This window comes from Trichosurus vulpecula, chromosome 2 (genome assembly GCF_011100635.1).
Source record: "Trichosurus vulpecula isolate mTriVul1 chromosome 2, mTriVul1.pri, whole genome shotgun sequence".
In the NCBI taxonomy this organism is placed as follows: domain Eukaryota; kingdom Metazoa; phylum Chordata; class Mammalia; order Diprotodontia; family Phalangeridae; genus Trichosurus; species Trichosurus vulpecula.
Genome location: NC_050574.1, coordinates 60,567,736 through 60,586,041, shown reverse-complemented (window position 1 = coordinate 60,586,041; position 18,306 = coordinate 60,567,736). Strand labels below are relative to the sequence as shown.

Below are 18,306 nucleotides of genomic sequence, written 5' to 3'. Positions count from 1 at the left end.
GTGCCAGGCACAGTGTTTAGTTCTGGGGATACAAGAGACAAAAAAAGAAACAGTCCCTGCCTTCAGTCAATCAACAAACATTTATTAAGCACCTACTATGTGCCAATCAAAGTTTATTAAGTAATGCTACACAGGGTACTAAGCACCGTGGATACAAGAAGAGGCAGAGGATAGGCCCGGCCTCTCAAAGAGCTCACACTCTAGTGGGGGAGATTACATACAAACCACATGCAGGATAAGCGGCAGATAATTTTCGTTTGTTTGTTTTGGAGGCAGTGGGGTGAAGTGACTTGCCCAGGGTCACACAGCTTGGAAGTATCTGACGCTGGGTTCAATTCCAGGTCCTCCTGACTCCCGATGTGCCACCTAGCTGCGTCAAGAGGAGATAATTTTTAGAAAAAAAGCACTAGAATTAAGGGGTTGGGGAAGGCTTCTTGTAGAAGGTGGATTTTAGGGAAGGAAGCCAGGGAGGTCAGTAGTGGGAGTGGAGGAGGGAGGGCAGTCCAGGCATGAGAGGCAGCTAGAGAGAATACCTGGAGTTGAGAGACAGAGGGTCCTGTTCATGGAACAGCCAGGAGGCCAGTGTCAGTAGATGGAGAAGTACATGGTGCACAGGAAAGTTGTAAGAAGACTGGGAAGGTAGAAGGAGCTAGGTCAGGGGTGGGGAGCCTGCAGCCTCAAGGCCACATGTGGCCTTGTAGGTTCTGGAGTGCGGCCTTGTGACTGAGTCCAAGTTTTACAGAACAAATCCTTTTATTAAAGGACTTGAGAACCTAGAGGGCCACATGTGGCCTGGAGGACACAGCTTCCCCACCCCTGCTCTAGGTCCTCAAGTGCAGCCCTTTGACGGAATCCAAATTTCACAAAACAAGTCCCAGCTTCACAGAACAAATCCTTCCGGGATTTGTTCTGTGAAGTTTGGATTCGGTCAAAGGGCCACACTTGAGGACCTAGAGGGCTACCTGTGGCCTTGAGGCCGAAGGTTCCCCACCCCTGGGCTAGGTCATGTAGGCCTTTGAGTGCCAAAGAGAGCATTTTGTATTTGATCCTGAAGGCGATACTGACCCACTGGAGTTTATTGAATAGTGGGGTGATGTGGTCAGACCTGTTTAGGAAAATCACTCTAGGGGCTGATTGGAGGACAGACCTGAGGCAGGCATAGTTCCAGGAGCATAGTTCCTTGCAAGGAAACAATAGAAACATGTAAACATAGATCTGATGAAGCAGCAAAGGGAGAGGCAGCAAAGACCAGACCCTCGCTTTCATTAGCTAGTGGCCCATGGGATGGGGCCTGGACTTAGTGTCCGGAAAACCTGGATTCAAATCTGGTCTCAGACGCTTACCGTTTGACCCTGGGCAAGATAGTTAACCTCTGCCTCAGTTTCCTTATCTGTGAAATGGGGATAATACAAGCACCTACCGTTGTTGAGTAACAGCTGTGAAGTACCTTAAAGCTCCATATACAATGCTAGCTATTATTACATAGAAGTCCGGACAAGGAAACCCTTGAAAATGGGGATCTGCAAATACTCTACAATGTATTGTTCTGAGGCTCTGAGAGGTTGTGTATCGGGCAGGTTGGAGCAGCCAGAACATATCAAGCTGGGACTTGAACCTCCAAGGCCAGCCCTTTAAACTACTGCTGCCTACCAAGAGGCCAAGTGCATACCAAGTGAATAAACACAGGTAATGGGGGATGGGTATGGAACCGGCGCTTCCAAGTCCTCTATCATCCTGGTGCCTCTCCTGCCCCTCCTGTCTGCGCTGGTCTACATTTGGACTAGAATCTGCCCCAGAAATGGGCCCAATTCCATTCAATCCAACTAACATTTACTAAGGCCTGCTAGACCCAGAGAGAACCATTATGACATTCTGCACAGAGTCGGAAAGGAATGGATGAATGAGAAAATGCTTATTAAAGGCTGGATGCTAAAGCACTAGGGAGGCCCTAGGTTTCAATTCTGCCTCATGTACTTCCTAGCTGCGGGTCGTTGGGCAAGTCACCCAATACAGGGCTTCCTCTCTGACTCGCCTGCAGGTCGTGAAATGCCTCTGTAGAGAAAACTAACCAGCCTAAAACCCAATCCCTTGCTCTGTTGCCCCGGTACAGAGTAGCACACAAATGGTATTGAGTTTGTCCCTAAATGCAAGAACCATCTAGAGAAGGCATGGGTTCCTTCTCGGAGGGCTTCAAGCAGAGGGTGGACAACCACTTGGGGGGTATGTTGTTCTGGGAATTCCTTGCCGGCCTGGGTTGGACTAGATGGCTGGTCACTGAGCTTCCTTCCAATGCTGTGAATATCTCTCTCTCTCTCTCTCTCTCTCTCTCTCTCTCTCTCTCTCTCTCTCTCTCTTCATTCTCTCTCTCCCCCTCTCCCTCTTCCTCCTTCCCTCCCTCCCCCCCATCTCTCTGTCTCTCCCTCCCCCCTCTCTCCTTTCCTCCCTCCCTCCCCCCTCCCCCCCCCTGTCTTTCTCTCTGTCTCCCCCCCTTCCTTCTTCCCTCCCCCTCTCTCTTCTTTCCTCCCTCCCTCCCCCTCTCCCTCCGTGTCTCTCTCTCTCTCTCTCTCACACACACACACACACACACACACATACACACACACACTAAGCCAAGGTCTCTCCAATAACTTAAGTTACTCAAGGTGTGTTCTCACTAGGGCGGAGGACAGCAGGATTGTCACCCTCTCCTTCCTTAACTACAGCTGGAAAGTGCAGTTAGTTTCTATTTCGCTCTGCCAAGTTAGGCTTTCAGACTGGAACATCCTTAAAGGAATGTGCTCCTCCCCCCCCGTTTTGAGCCCCCAGCCTTGTTCATACAGTCTCAGGTGCTTCATTCAGGTTTATTGGGTTGAATGGGAAATGGTCCAGGCAATGGTAAGCTTGAAGTCCATGAAGATCCCTGGGGGGTTTTCCCATGAACCCATGTTGTCTCACTTTTCTATCTTATGCTTGTGTAGGAGTTGTAGGCTAATAGAACATAGGGATGACACCCCAGAGATGCTCATGGCCAATGGGATGTGGGGGAGGGTGGCCTTGGTCTCAATCAGGCCAAGGGGGAGGAGAATTCTCATGGGAGAATTCCTCCCTGGAGCTCCAGGGGATGAGTGTTTTTAGGGCTGAGGCCTGCCAGATGTATCCGTCCCAGCCTGGCAGGCAAGGGTTAGGGAGGAGAGGATGGGGTGCGGGGCAGGGGGAAGGAGCCTCACTCTAGCTCCAGCCCTATGTCCCCAGGGCCTGGTTCCTCCTAGAGCGGGAGAAACCAAAGCTGGAGTGAGGAACATTCAGGGACTCAGTAATAATTCAGGGACTTGGGCTATTTGGAGCTGGTTGCCAGGAGACAGGGTCACAGGGCTGAGCGTCTGTCCCCCCGCTCCAGGAAGGGGGAATCAGTTACCAGACAATGCTGTGAAATCTGAGACCAGGCATTGGTGGCTCCAGAGGCTGAGGGGCCTGCCTAGGACCCCCATTACCAAATGTCAGCCAGATCGTTAAGGTTAAACAGGGGCAATAGACTGAAAATGCAAAAAGTGTGTCCATGACCATCAGGTTGGATTTTTTAAAGGGGGAGTTGTCCTTGTTGTGGGGAGTGCCTGTCCTAGGTTTGGGGATGAATGAGATGGGAAGGATTTGGGGAAAATTTCTCCTGAACCTCCCCTGTCTCATGCCAGGGGGACGAGGAGGAGCCTGAAATCATCCTGGGCCCTGCAGCTGCCACGATGAACTGAAGGAAGGTGGGGGTCCCTACCCCCGCCCCAGATTCCTCCAGATCAGATTCCTGCCCCCAGGGCACCAGGCCAGGCAGGGAAAGCTGGTTTATCTTTAATGAGGTCACCTGATCCCAGAGGGCAAGAGCCAGGCCCAGCCGAGTGGCCTTGTGAGATGGGCACTGGTACCCACTGAGCCATCATCACCTGCCCTGTACCTTGGACGGTGCCCCTACAACCATGAACCAGGCCTTTTGGAAGACCTACAAGTCAAAGGTGCTGCAGACCCTGGGCGGAGAGTCTGGGGAAGAACTCTCAGAAGAGGTGGGTGACCCAGGCGCCTAACAGACAGCGCAGTCTGGGCAGGGGACAAAAGTGATCAGGAAGGAGTGGGGAGGAAAATGAGGGAAAGGAAGCAATATGCTGGCACTTCAGGAACCACGGGTGGATTCCTGACTTGGCTGCTCACTTGTTGTGTGAGCTTAAGCAGCTCAGGCTGTCTCTGGCTCAGTCCGAATGAATAATAATAGCATTTATTAAGTGCCTACTGTGTGCCAGCTACTGTGTTATGTCAAAAAGTGAGAACAATTCTACTAGACCATAAGTTCTTAAAGTGTGGTCACAGGCCCTTGGGGGTCTCCGAAACCCTGTTAGGAGGTCCACAAAGTCAAAACTATTTTTATAATAATACAAAGATGTTTTAATTTCCAATATGGCAAATATTAGTATAACCCACATGAACAAAAAAATTTGGGGGGGTGGTGCTGTGGTCCACAATAATGTTTAAGATGGCAAAGGAGTCTGAGAACTCCTGGGCTAGAGAATCTCTCAGGTCCCTCACATTGTTCTCAGGTCCATTCTAACTTTGACATTCTTTGCTCTAGGGGCCCTCCCAGCTCTGAATTCTCTGTTCTAAGAGTTCTCTCAGCTCTGACATTCTGTGTTCTAAGGGCCCTCCCAGCTCTGAATTCTATGTTCTAAAGTCTCTTCCCAGCTCTGACATTCCATGTTCTAAGTCCCCTTCCCACTCTGACATTCCATAACAGAAGGAACAGGAACAAGATGAGAGAATGGGGAGGGGAAAGCAGGAAAGAAAGAGGAAGGCAAAGTTGGAAAGGATGAGAAGGGGGGAGGGGACAGGCAGGGAGGGGGGGACCTGAGGCCCCAGGGAGACAGGTGTCTTCCCAGGGGACTGGGGACGGATGCCAGATTTGACTTGGAAGAACATCAGCTGGGAACGATAGGGGCCAAGTGTACCTTTAGAGTTTCTAATCAAGCTCTGACCCAGACTATTTGTCCTGACATCAGAGATGGGACGCTCCAGGCCTCCTGTGGACATATTATCTCCCCGATGTAGGCACTCCCTCCAACAGCCCATCTGTGCCTACTCCTCCCAGGTGACTTTTGTCTGTGGCCTCCCATAAATCTGGCCTTGTCAAGAGTGCTTCTGGGGAGGGGTCCACCCAACACGCTTGACATTGCCCGGAGACCGTAGAGATCCTGGGAAAAAATGGGGGAGGAACAGCCATCTCCACGTGGAAGCTATTTGGATTTGCCTGGGGCATGTGCTGGGCAGGTATCTGTGTGTCTGTGCAAATGTAGCTGGGTGCTGTGGAGGGAGCACTGAATTTGAAATCAGAAGACTCGGGTTCTAATATCTCTGATATTAGCGGTGTGACCCTGGGTAAGTCTGTGCAATGATATGGTTCACTTCAATGGCTCTTGGGCTTTTCCCCCACTTTGTATGAGGCCTATAGACACAGACCATAAGAACTGGAAAGGAATTCGGGGAATATCTAGTTCAGTCCCTCATTTGCAGATGAGAAAGCTAAGGCCCCTAAAGGAGAAGTGACTTATCCAAGGTTACACAGGGAGTTAGTGGCAAAGCTTGTTCCACTGAACCCTAGTGCTCTCATGTGCACAGGCTGTAGGTATAGTCTGACAGTCAGTCAGCCAACCAGCATTTATTAAGCATCTACTGTACGTGTCAGGCAGCTAGGTGGTGCAGCGCACAGAGCACTGGGCCTGGAGTCAAGAAGAATCATCTTCTTGAGTTCAAATCTGGCCTGAGACACTTAGCTGGGAGACCCTGAGCAAGTCACTTCGCGCTGTTTGCCTCAGTTTCCTCATCTGTACAACGAGCTGGAGAAGGAAATGGCAAATCACTTCAGTATCTTTGACAATAAAAAACAAACCAAGAATGCCAAATGGTGCCACGAAGAGTCGGACACACAACAGAATGTGTGTGAGGCACTGTGTCAAGTGCTGGAGAAGGGAAGAAAGGCAAAAGACAGTCCCTGCCCTCGAGGAGAGCAGCCTCATGGAGGGGACAACATGCAGATAACTGTACAAACGAGATATGTGCAGGGTGTCCGTGACAAAAGTCTTACGCTTATTAAAGCTTAAAATTGCACTAAGACATTGCCCTGTACCTCACAAATTGGGGTTAGTCTCAGGAAGGTTCTGAGAGAAATGGATCTGTACATATGTGTATAATGCAGTGGGGTGGATATGTATGAGAGGGACACAAAGGGCTGGGTTGGAGGGGGAGGGTCTGTGTGAAAAGAAAGATTGTGTTGTTGTATACAAGGGGAGAGGTGAGCTGAGAGCAGGAGAGGAGAAGTTGTAATCGTGTGTGGGAGGAGGAGGTAAATGTGGACATGAGAGGGCAGTCGGGCCGTAGGGGGCAGGACATGGGGGTGAGGAAGAAATGGGCTTTGGGAGGTAGGATTGGGTGTGAGGGGAAGACAAGTGTGTTTGAGGGAGGGGAGGGGAGTAAGAGGGGACCTGGGGGTATACTGTGTGCCCCCCACCCCCGCCACAGCTGGGCTTGGGGCTTGTGTCACAGACAGAGAGGCCAGTGCTAGCAGAGCAGGAAGATGTGCAGCTCACAGAGGAGGCTAGCAATCCCATGTCCCAGCTGGCCCGGAGGGTAAGGCTGCCCAGCTTGGAGAGCAGAGCATCCAGTGGGGAAGGGGGAAGAGGGGAGGGAGAGGAGGGAGGGGAGGGGGAGGGAAGGAAAGGGAAGTGGAGGGAGAGGGGAGGAGAGGGGAGAGGGGAAGGAAGAGGGGAAGGGAGGGGAGGCGGGGAGAGGGAAGGAAAAAGGTTTCCTGATTTGGGGCAGGGAGGTCATCTGTGACCAGACTTGGCTCTTCCTCAGGTCCAAGGTGCTGGAGTGAAAGGCTGGAGGACAATGTCGTCCTTGTTCAACAAAGAAGATGAGGACAAGCTGCTGCCTTCAGAACCCTGTGCTGACCAGTAGGAGGGGATTGGGAAATGGGTGGATGTCCAGAATGTATGGCTCCTCCTGATCTCAGACTGGGGGTGGGGAGAAGAAGGGGGTGCCTTTGAGACTTGCACCTCAGTTTCTCCCCTTATAGTCATTTCCTACTACATCCTGTCTGAGTCTGGGTCTGGGTCTCTGTGCTTGTGTTCATGTCTGTGAGGCCTGGTCCAAGTTTGGGGGCCTGTTTGTTATCTTCCTTCCAAGGAACAAGTTGGTGGCTGCCCTTGGGAAAGTCACCCCACTGCTCAGCCTTGCTGAGGGTTGGCCTGCCAAAACCTGGCCAGGCAGCCTCTTTCTCCAGTCACCTGGAAAAGTGATAAGATGATCTTCTAGTGACCTTCCTTCCTTTTCCTTGTTCCCAAGGATCTCTGGATTCCATACCCTGCCCCTCTCATCTACCTGAGCCCTGACTTCCCAGCCTCCTGCCCACCCTTTCCACTTCCATCCCACTGGCTGCCCTATCAACATCTGTCCATCCGTGGACACAGACCCACCTCAATCTCACGAACGGGCCCTCCTAGACACCCACCCCCACACACAGACACACACACTCACACACACACACACACACACAGACGAGCACACACACACACACACACACACACAGACGAGCACACACACAGACACACACACACACACACATACACACACCTTTCCTCCTCTCCCTCCATAACCATCCTCATTTCAGCTCCTCCCTCAAACCCAATCCCCATTTCTCCCCTCTTCAGACCCCTCCCTATTAGTCTTCACACAAATGCTCCTCTCCTCTAACCATCACCATGTGCCCTTCTCCCTATCCCCAACACACATCTCCCCAGAGCCCCCCATACCCATGCCCCTCACACACTCATCTCTCCCGCCTATCTCCTCAGAGCCCCCTTTCCCTCCACGCTTTCCTCTCTCTCCTCTTTTGTACTCCCACCCCATCACAAAATCACAGACTAACTTGGAAGGGATCTCAGTGACCACCTGGTTCAACCCTCCACAAAAGAATAGGACATTGGACTTGGATCTGGATTCAAATCCTGCCTCAAGACATTTTCTAGCTATGTGGCTGTGGGCAAGTCATTTAATTAATGTCCTGGGGCCTCAGTTTCTTCGTCTGCAAAAAAAAAAAAAAAAGCCCCTTGCAGCTCCTACTCTATGCTTTCTTTCCCTTTTCTCTTCCCCTTCCCCTTGGCACATTTCCCTCTCCCCTTTCTGTCCTCACCCACACAGCCCTTCTCTCCCCCGCAGTCCCCTGGCAGCACCGCCCCCCACGGAGGATGCCCCCAAGGGGCCAGGCTTCTGGGATGCCTTCGCCAGCAGATGGCAGCAACAGCATCACCAGCAGCCGCCACAGGAGGCCGAGGCTTCAGCAGAGGCCATGCTCGGGGGCGAAGGGGCAGCCGAGCCAGATCGGGAGGATGGAGCCGATGACCGCACCGAGCCTGACCCAGCCGCTGGCTTCAAGTGGGGTTTCCTAACCAACAAACTGGCTGAGATGCGCAGCAAAGCCATCCCCAAAGGAGATTAGCTGCCCCGCAACCCCCGTGCCCCTCCCATCCACACCCACCCTATCAAAGGCTCTCTAGGACCAAAGATCCTGCTGCCTGGAGGCTTCTCTGTCCCCTATACCCAGGGGCTGCAATACGAGGGGATGGAAGAGATGCCCATCGCGCCGGTCCCAGGCAGACAGTTCTCCTTCCTCGGCCTTAAACCTCCCCAAACACCTGTAACCAAAGGGCAGGTGGAGAGGGAAGGCCCATCCACTTCCCAGATAGGGCTCAGAGTGCAGTAAGAGAGACTGGGCTTAGACTTCAGGAAGACTCCTTTGGCAGTCAGGAAAGAGATGCCCAGCTCTCCTCCTCTCCTTATTTCGCCTCCCCACCGTGGGCCCAGGCCCCTTCCCCCACCCCGACCCGGCCCCAGGCTGGAACAGCAGGTAGGAAGGGCAGCCACCCTGTCTCTCATCATGTAGTGAGATAATGTATGTGCAGCACTTTGAAACCTTCCTTGAATATACAAATGTTATCTATTAGCATCCTCATTATTATCAGTATTCCCCCAGACCCCTTCCTAAGTCTATCAGAAATGAATCCTAGGATCCTCAGCTGCTACTTCTTCATCCCACACCCTCTGTGCCCTCTCCCCCAACACAGAACCAGACTTAAATAAAGTCCACTTTATTCAGCATGTCTCCCGGACACAGCCCTGATACCCCATCCTGACCCCCCACTCCCCAGATCAAGCCTCCACAGGGGCCATGGAGTTATCTTCACTCTTCCCAATTACTCCAGCCTGGGTCCTGCCCCTCAGCCAGAGCATCAGGCCTGGGGCAGCAATACTATCCCACAGACGGTGCCATCCCATGGGCAGGGAAGAGCCCAGCTCCTATGCCCACTCATTCTCTACCTTCATACCCACTCACACTTCTGACTCCAGGGGAGGTGCCTGAGCCCGCTGGCACCCGTAGAGCCACTTGATGACCCTGGCGTTACGTTCCACCACAGATACAGGGGGTTGCCCGTCTCTAGACGTGCCCACCTCAGAGTCTCCACCGCCACCATCACCCCCACTCGAATCCCACTCGCTGCCACCCTCAGAGCTGGGCCTGCCCAGTGGAGGGCTGGCATCTGTTTCCCAGGTCTTAGGTGAGAACCTCTCAGCACCCAGAACCTCCACCAGTGCCCGCTCCAGCCCACAGTAATTGAAGAAACGTTCTTTCTCAGACAAGGGCAGGGAGCATGTGGGACAGAGGGCTCGCTTGCCCGACTCAGGAGATGTGGGCTGTGGGGCTCCTGGACCCTTCCCAGCTGTGGCCCATCCTGCTCGGGGCACTGGGGCCACCCGCTCTATTGGGCTGGGGGTTCCAGGAGAATCCGGGGACGCTCCCTGGAAGAGGCGTCGAACAAGGCTCTGCCCCTTGGCATTCTCTTTGTTTACTGCCTTGCAGTCCCGCTTCTGCCGGTAGATGATGAGTGAGTCGGGCCTCAGAAGGCGCTTGCCGCTACCTCTTCGGGCTGGCCCAAGAGGCCTCGGTGAGGGTGGGGACTCCAGCTCATTGCAGGAGTGAGGGGTCAGAGGGCCTGATCCCCCTCGAAGGGCTGGCTCCTGGCGCCGGGCGATCACCTGCTGGGTCTTGACATACTTGGCCTTGTCTGCCTCTAGCCTCTCTACAGCGCTGGGGGTCCGGGTGGGGGATGGGGTGGCCAGTGAAGTGGAATGCATCTCAGCAGGGCAGGGGGAGCAATGCCCTGTGGGCCACCGGAGACTAGCTGCGCCTCTAGTTAAGGCCTGTGGGAAGGAGAGAAGACACTGTCTACAAGTGGCAGATAGAGCTGCCTATCCTTTTAGGCTCCCAAAGAGAGCATCATGGAGAGGTAGAAAGGCCCTCAGAGGCCACCTAGTACAAGTACCTCCTTTAATCGATGCCAAGTGACTCTGTGCCCAAGGTCATCGACTTAGTGGCAGAGCCAAGCTTAGAACCTGTTTTTTTCCAAGTTTGTTCATGGCTCTTCCAACTATATTATAGTGCCCCCTTTAAAAACAGGGAGACAGAAGTGGCCAGGGTACCCAGGCATTGAGCCTGGGGCAGGTGACTAGGGACCCAGACCCCCAACTCCTCCCAGACACCCCACACTGAGCAGGGTCCTTCCAGGTCATTGGGGCACATTCCTGAGCTGGGCGGGAGGCTTGGGCTCAGTGAGAATCAAAAAAGAGAGACAGCTCCCATCCTCCAAGGTCTGACCCAGCCCAAATCCCCAAAGTGGCTTCAACCGGAAAAAATACTTCTTCCCAGCCCCAAAGCTCCAGAGGCCAAGACAAAGCTGTCCAGTCGGGGCTCCCAGGCTCAGCCACCCTCCCGGCAGGGCCCCTCCTGCCTCCCGCCAGCTGAGGTCAGGATGTAACCACAGGGCGGGAGCCTCTAGTAATCATAGCTGGCCATGGGCTGCCCAGGCCCTTCCTGGACATTTGGAGGAGGGGAGGAGAACAGTTCACTAGGGTCAACTCATACAGTCCCCTGCCTCCGGACAGACTCTTCACTCTTCCTCACTCCAGCCAGGGGCCAATGGTTTTCCTGTTTAGACACCATATCTCATATCTCTTTCCTGTTGGAAAGTCTCTTCTCTTTGAGCCTCATTTTCCTCACCTTCCTCATCCTGTTCAGTTCTAAATCCTACAATCCCCAAACCCTCCCTACCACCCCGCCCCCCCCCACAAGCTTCCCACCTCTAATACCCATCCCTATTGCCCTAACTCATTTTCCTCTTTCTGGGTCCATTGTGCTGTCAGCCCCTTGGGGGATCCTATACATCAATTGGGAACCCCTCCCTCATCTTCCCACCCCAAAACTATGCATTTGGGGCATGCTGCCTCTCTGGGAATCATAGAGCCCGTGTGACCCCCTAACCTGACCTCCTAGCCACCCCACCCCCATTGGGCTTCTGCAGAGGAAGGTCAGCTGGGCAGGGGGGCTGTAAATCAACTCCTGACGTGTCCAAACGTAGCCCCCAGGGCTCCCTGGTAGGACAGGGACCCGGCCACCCACATGGCTCAAATCCGCACATCCTGCCCCTTTACCACCAGCTTTGGGGAGGAGGAGGAGGAGGGAACAGATCAGACTTGGAGAGCTGAGTGGGGCATAGGGAAGGGCGGCAATGGACTCGTTGGCCCATTTGGATGTGGTGACCCAGCCCAAACAGGGCGTATAGGGAGAGTGGCCCCCCTCCGCAAGCACTCTGTCCGGCTGCCCCAGCTTTCCCTCTTCAAAGCTCCCAGACCCTGATCCCTGGAGGAGTGCTGTGGAGTTGGTGGGGGGGAGGGCTGGGGGGAAGGGAAGAGGACTCACACACAAATACAGAGGAGACAAAGAAACACAGATGGGGGGGGGGCGCACAGAGAGCCAAGTGGTTGGGGTGGGAGCAATGAACTGAAGTGGGGTAGGAAGTTAAGCCTTCCCAGTTCAGCTGTCTCTAACTTCCCCAGTATCAGAAAGAGGGTGCTTCAAACCCAGAGGGATCGGGATGATGGTGGGGGTGGGGGCTGCAGGACATAGTTCAGCACCAGCATGGAACCCAGCAAATCTAACCACAAGACTGACCTTCGGGGGCCCTAAAGGTGCTTTTGAGTCTGGAATCCAGGGTACTTGGCCAGGGCAGACCTGTACCTACCCCTTCCCCTTCCAAGCCCTCCCCAGGGAGCCTCTAGGCCTAAAGTATTGAGCTATAAAAAGCCCCAAACTACTTGGCTCTTCCTAATCATAGGACCCAAAATACTTAGCTGCCCACTCCCTCTCCTCCCAGCCGGTCCATTATGCCCTCCTCAGAGCCAACTGCAGACACATCAGAACAGGGGTTATCTAAGGGTCCCAGGTTCCCCATTACCCTGATTTTTTCCAGCTTCTTGACCTCAGGATGCCGACCACCGAGGCAGCAGCTCTGCCTCCCCCATCCCCCAGTCAATGCCCAGTAGCCCTCCTGCCCCAAGGGAATGGTGGGAAGGGGATGCTACTCACTTCTCTGAAGGAGATTGGGAGCAGAACAAGGAGGCACCAGACAGATGCAGGCAGACTGGAAGGACAGAATGAACTGAGACAGCAAGTAACCCATCCCCTACTCCTCTCCCAGCAGGAAAGGTTTGGTCTTCAGAGTCCCTGGATTAACCCCTCCTTCTCCTCTAGTCCAGCCTCCATTAACCCCTCCTTTCCCTCCAAGAGGATGGCCTGTGGGTCTCTGCTGTTTCCTTCCCCTGTTTAGGACCAGATCATGAGCTCAGAGCCGGAAGGGACATGTAGTCAAAAATCCTCATGTAATAATTCACAACTCAGCAAAGTTGCAGGATATAAAATAAACCCACATAAACCACCGGCTCTTCTATATATTACCAAGAAAGTCCAGCAAGAAAAGATAGAAAGAGAAATTCCATTTAAAATAAGTGCGGATGATACAAAATACTTGGGCATCTACCTGCCAAGACAAAGCAGGAACTGTATGAGCACAATTACCAAACGTTTCTTATACAAATAAAGTCAAATCTGAATAATTGGCAAAATGGTAATTGCTCTTGGGTAAACTAAGCCAATATAATAAAACTGACAATTCTACCTAAATTAATTTACTTATCCATACCAAATTACCAAAAAATCATTTTTATAGAGTTAAAAAAATAATAACAAGATTCATCTGGAAGAATAAAAAGTTAAGAATATGGGGGGGGGATGGGAAATAAGGTAGCTTAGCAGTACCAGATCTCAAACTGCATTACAAAGTGGCAATCATCAAAACTGGTACTGGCTAAGAAATAAAGTAGTGATAGGTTAGGTAGGATAGATGTCAGTGGGATAATCTATATACCCAATCAATCAATGGGATGGATTAGGTATACTATACACAGGAGTAAATGACCAGAGTAACCTAGTATTTGATAAACCCAAAGATCCAAGTTTTTAGGACAAGAACTCACTACTTGACAAAAATTTCTGGGAAAACTGGAAAGTAGCTTGACAGAAATTAGGAATAGACCAACATCTCACAATACCATATACCACAATAAGGTCAAAATGGGCACAGGATTTAGACATAAAGGGTGATAGTAATAAGCAAATTAGGGAAGTGTTAAATAGTTTACCTGTCAGATTTATGGATAAAGGAAGAATTTATGGCCAAACAAGAGACAGAGAGCATTACAAGATGTAAAATGGATAGTTTCGATTACATAAAATTGGAAAGGCTTTGCACAAAAAAAAAAATGCAGCCAAAATTAGAAGGAAAGTAGGCAACCAGGGAAAAAATTTACAGTGATTTTTTTTCTGCAAAGTCCTCATTCAAATATATAGAGAACTGAGTCAAATTTATAAGAATCCAAGTCATTCCCCAGTTGATAAATGGTCAAAAAAGATATGAACAAGCAGTTCCCAGAAGAAATCAAAGTTATAAATAGTCACATTAAAAATGCTCTAAATCACTACTGATTAGAGATATGCAAACTAAAACAACTCTGAGGAACAACCTCATATCTATCAGATTGGCTAACGTGACAGAAAAGGAAAATGACAAATGTTAGAGGGGATGTGGAAAAATTGGGACACTAATGCACTGTTGAGTTGTGAATTGATCCAACCATTGTGGAGAGAGTAATTTGGAACTATGCCCAAAGGGCTACAAAACTGTCCATACCTTTCGATCCAGCAATGCCACTACTAGGTCTGTACCTCAAGGAGATCAAAGAATATGTACAAAAATGTTCATAGCAGTTCTAAGGAATTGGAAATTGGGGAATGGCTGAACAAGTTGTGGTATATGATTATGATGGAATATTATTGTGCTATGAGAAATGATGAGCAGAAGGGTTTCAGAAAAGTCTGGGAAGACTTACATGAACTGATGCACAGTGAACTGAGCAGACCGAGGAGACATTGTATACAGTAACAATCATATAGTATGATGATCAGCTGTGAATGACTTAGCTATTCTCAGCAATACAATGATCCGGGATAACTCCGAAGGATTATGATGAAAAATGCTCTCCATCTCCAGAGATAAAACTGATGGAGTATGAATGCAGACTGAAACATACTTTTTTTTTTACTTTATTATTCTTGGGTTTTTTTTTTTGCAACATGGCTAAATGTGGAAATGTTTGTATGACTGTACATGTATAATCTATATCAAATTGCTTGCCTTCTTGAAGAGGGGGGAGGAGAGAGAATGAGAGAATTTGGAACCCAAAATTTTAAAAATCAATGTTAAAATTTTTTGTTTATATGTAACTGAGAAAAAATGTAAAAAAAAATCCTCATTTACAGATGGGGCAACTGAGAGCTAGAGAGGTTCGGTGACTCGCCTAGTACACAGGTGATAAATGGAAGGTATTTGAATTCGGAATCATAGGATTTAGAGCTGGAAGGGAGACCTTAAAGGCCAGCTAGTCATTTTACCGATGAGGAAACTGAGGCCCAGAAAAGGCAAGTGTTCAAGATCATGCAGGCCAATGTGCAAGTTTAGATTCAAACCCAGATCCTCTGATTCCAAGTTGGACACTCCTTTCACTATATGATGCTTCCTTCCACCATCATCTCCAGCTTCTCTCTAATGTGAATGGAGGGAACACAGATTTAGAGGAAGAAGAAGCCCTAGAAATCAGCTCTTGCTGCCTTCTTGTCTTATACCTTAGGGAGCACAGTTTTCTGGCTGCATATTTAATTATTCATATTTTATGCATTTAAAAACATTATTCTGAGAAGGGGTCCACGGTACTAAGAAGGTTAACAACCCTTGCTCTAGTGTTACACAGCCTCAAAATCAGGAATGCCTGGGTTCCTGCCTCTGCAGAAAACCAGCTGTGTGACTCAGGGCAAGTCCTTTAACATCTTTTTGCCTTAGGCAGTTTTCTAAGACTGATCTCATTGGCAGAAGGAGTTTCCATACTAGGAGTTCTTTATGCAGGGTCCATCTCCGGTCTTCCTGACCTATATCTGGCCACTGGACCCAGATGACATTGGAGGAAAAAGTGAGGCTGCACAGCCCTCCCTCACTCAAATCCAAGTCAGTTACAAGTCATGACATCATCTCTCTGATATCACGGTCTTCTTCAAGGATGAAGGACAAACCACATCGTTATGCCAATGAAATCCAAGGTTCAGACAACAAAAACATTTTTTAAAGCGAGGAACTATGCCATGTTCTAGGGATCCAAAGATAAAAACAGTCCTCAGGGAGTTTACATCCCAATGGGGGCCAGGTCAGTCAACAAACATTTATTAAGTATGCACTGTGTGCCAGGCACTATGCTTAGTGCTGAGGATACAAAAAAAAAAGGCAAAACCAAAGACATCCTCAAGTCACTTACATCCTATTGTTCAGGGAATGGCAAGTGAGGTAGTTTGTCTGGAGTCTAAGGTGCATGCAAAGTAGTCTTAGATTAGCAGTATGTTTGTGTGGCTTTTTCTGGAGTGACTCTGCACAGCCCTCTCTCACTTAAATCTAATTCACTTGCGTGTCATGGCATCACCTCCCTGATGTCATGGTCCTCTTTGAGAACGAAGGATAGACAATGACAGCAACTATCTGGGCTGAGGATGCTTGTCCACGAGTCCCCCGGTAGGATAAAAACTACCCAGGGAGGACTGCTGGAGGCCTCCCATTTAAAGCCATTTGATGGCCAATGAGCCTGGTTTGAAATAGGATACCTGAGCATAAAGATGAGTAAGTAGGTGTTAGGGTGTTTAGTGACTCTGAAGAAAGCTCTAACTCCCTCTGCCTTTCCCTTTCCCTTTCCTCTGACCCTCTCATCTGGAAACATCTGAAATGGCAGCTGTTTTTCATTTGACACCTCCTCACTCAGTAGGAGTATGATAATTCTATTCCTCCTCCCCACCCCCAGCTAGGGGAACCATTTGGGTTGAGAGAACTTTAGCAGCCTCAGGACAAGAGGGCACTACCAGATGCCCTCTGGTCACTCCAGCATTCTAACCATCCTGCCTGACAAAGAGGGCTTTGGTCATTTACTCTCTTCAGGCCTCAATTTCTTCCGTGTAAGTACTGAATTCACATGAAAGGGTTGGACTAAGTGATCTCTAAAAAGTCTTTCAGCTCTGACCTTCTGTGTTCTAAGGGCCCTCCCAGCTCTGACATTCTGGATTCTAAGGCTCCTTCTACCCTTGACATTTGATGTTCTAAGTCCCCTTCCAGCTTTTTAATATCCCATGTTCTAAGACCTCGTGCAGTCGTGCCATTCTATTTTCTCAAAGTGTCTATTTTAGACCGGTGGTGTCAAACTCAAGTAGAAGTAGGGGCCATCATACCATATATAAGGATTCCTGTGGGCCCAATATTGACATTCTAAAATATAACATTATCTATGTTTTATTGTATTTACATTTATGTTAAGTCTTTCCCAGTGACATTTTCATCTGGTTCCAGCAGCACTCTGGAGGGTTGTAGATCACCTCTGAGTCCTAACTCCATGCTTCTAAAGAGTACCTAGAGTTGCCCCACCGCCATCCTAGAAAGGGGCCCTGTGCTCTTTTGAGAGGCAGGAGGCGTGAGATTTGGGCTTTAGTCTGCAATTGATCCCCATTCGACCTTCTCTGGACCTCACTGCTTTGCCCTGTTTCACCAGGATCAAATGGGAGAATGGTCAGCTGGAAAAGAGCTTTGGAAAGGGAAGGCCCTTCCCACAGGTGCACATGTTTTCATTATTGACAATTCACAGAAAAGGTTCCAGGAGCAAAATGGAAGGACAAGCCCACAGAAGCCAAGGACAAGAGGGGACTTTGAAACAGGAAATATCAGAGCTGGGAGGGGTCTTAAAGCATAGAACCCCAGAGCTAGAGCTGGAAGGGACCTCCGAGGCCACCTACTCCAAACCCTTCCCCCACTTTACAGATGAGGAAACTGAGGCCCAGGACCTCTAAAGGATTTGCCTAAGGCCACACATATGGTAAGTATGAAAGGTGGGGCTTTGAACCCAGGTGCTCTGGCTTCAGAACCACTCCTCTTTCCTCTGTGCCATACTGTTAGAGCTGGCAGCTCTGGCACCTTTGGAATCATTTAGATTCAGCCTAATGAATGTGGAGTCGGAAGACCTGGGTTTAGATCCTGAGCAAATTCACCTACCTTCTCTATCCTTAGAAATTTTCTCATTCTTAAAAAGAGCAGACTATAACCAGATGAATCCTAAGTTTTCTTCCAGCCCTATATCCTATCAATAAACCAATAATCATTTATGAAACACCTACTATATGCCTGTCAGTGGACACATATTCAGTTTTCCTAGGTTCATCCTCACAACTGGGAAGTGTCCCTGAAAGGTCATTTTGCTGGACCTTCCTCCCTCAGCCCACCCCCCTCTTAAGGCCCTGTCCAGCTCCGTAAGAAAATCCTATGCCAGTTTAGGAAGCAATTTGGGATCTGGTGGTGAAAGGGTTAAGCTTGCAGTGGCCAGAGAGGTTGGGTTGGGTCCAGCTGGGACATTGTCTAAGGCAGGAAACTTCTCTCCTCTTGGGGGGTGGGGGGAGCAGCAGGAGGCTGCTGTTGTGTCTGACAAGCCCTGCCTGGTTTAGTCTGCAAGGACTAGCTAGGGTGAACCCTTTACCCCCACCATAACATGTACCCTCACCCCAAGTCCTCCAAAGCTTACCCAGGGGGCAGAGTCTTTGGGAACATCAGAGGGAGGGATTGGGAGGCCCCTGCTCTTAGGCAGACTCCATTTGGATGGGGGAGGACTCAGTTCCTAATCTTAAGGAGGGGGTTATGTGATGGGGGAGTTAGGACACCTACTTTGAGGAGCTCCCCTGTTTGGGAGGAAGAAACAACATTTCTCCCTCTGAGAGCC

The 18,306-nt window shown here is 50.1% G+C and overlaps 2 protein-coding genes across 2 annotated transcripts; one reads left to right on the top strand and one right to left on the bottom strand.

Moving 5' to 3' along the window:
• Positions 1–3,944: 3,944 nt before the first annotated feature.
• On the top strand, positions 3,945–8,506 carry C2H1orf232 (chromosome 2 C1orf232 homolog). Its single transcript, XM_036743165.1, has 4 exons — positions 3,945–4,028; positions 6,553–6,636; positions 6,865–6,962; positions 8,227–8,506. The coding sequence occupies exons 1-4, from the start codon at positions 3,945–3,947 to the stop codon at positions 8,504–8,506; spliced, it is 546 nt and encodes a 181-aa protein (XP_036599060.1).
• Positions 8,507–9,166: 660 nt separating this feature from the next.
• Positions 9,167–12,567, bottom strand: FAM110D (family with sequence similarity 110 member D). Its single transcript, XM_036746853.1, has 2 exons — positions 12,488–12,567; positions 9,167–10,266 (listed from the first exon to the last, which is right to left on the bottom strand). The coding sequence occupies exon 2, from the start codon at positions 10,198–10,200 to the stop codon at positions 9,397–9,399; it is 804 nt and encodes a 267-aa protein (XP_036602748.1). The 5' UTR covers positions 10,201–10,266; positions 12,488–12,567; the 3' UTR covers positions 9,167–9,396.
• Between the last annotated feature and the right edge of the window lie 5,739 nt (positions 12,568–18,306).

Excerpts from the sequence above, each read along its gene's own strand:
- C2H1orf232 (XM_036743165.1), top strand. The coding sequence starts at position 3,945 with ATGAACCAGGCCTTTTGGAAGACCTACAAGTCAAAGGTGCTGCAGACC. Across the intron at positions 6,637-6,864 it reads TGTCCCAGCTGGCCCGGAGG|GTCCAAGGTGCTGGAGTGAA; the intron begins GTAAGGCTGCCC and ends GCTCTTCCTCAG. Across the intron at positions 6,963-8,226 it reads TCAGAACCCTGTGCTGACCA|TCCCCTGGCAGCACCGCCCC; the intron begins GTAGGAGGGGAT and ends TCTCCCCCGCAG.
- FAM110D (XM_036746853.1), bottom strand. The coding sequence starts at position 10,200 with ATGCATTCCACTTCACTGGCCACCCCATCCCCCACCCGGACCCCCAGC.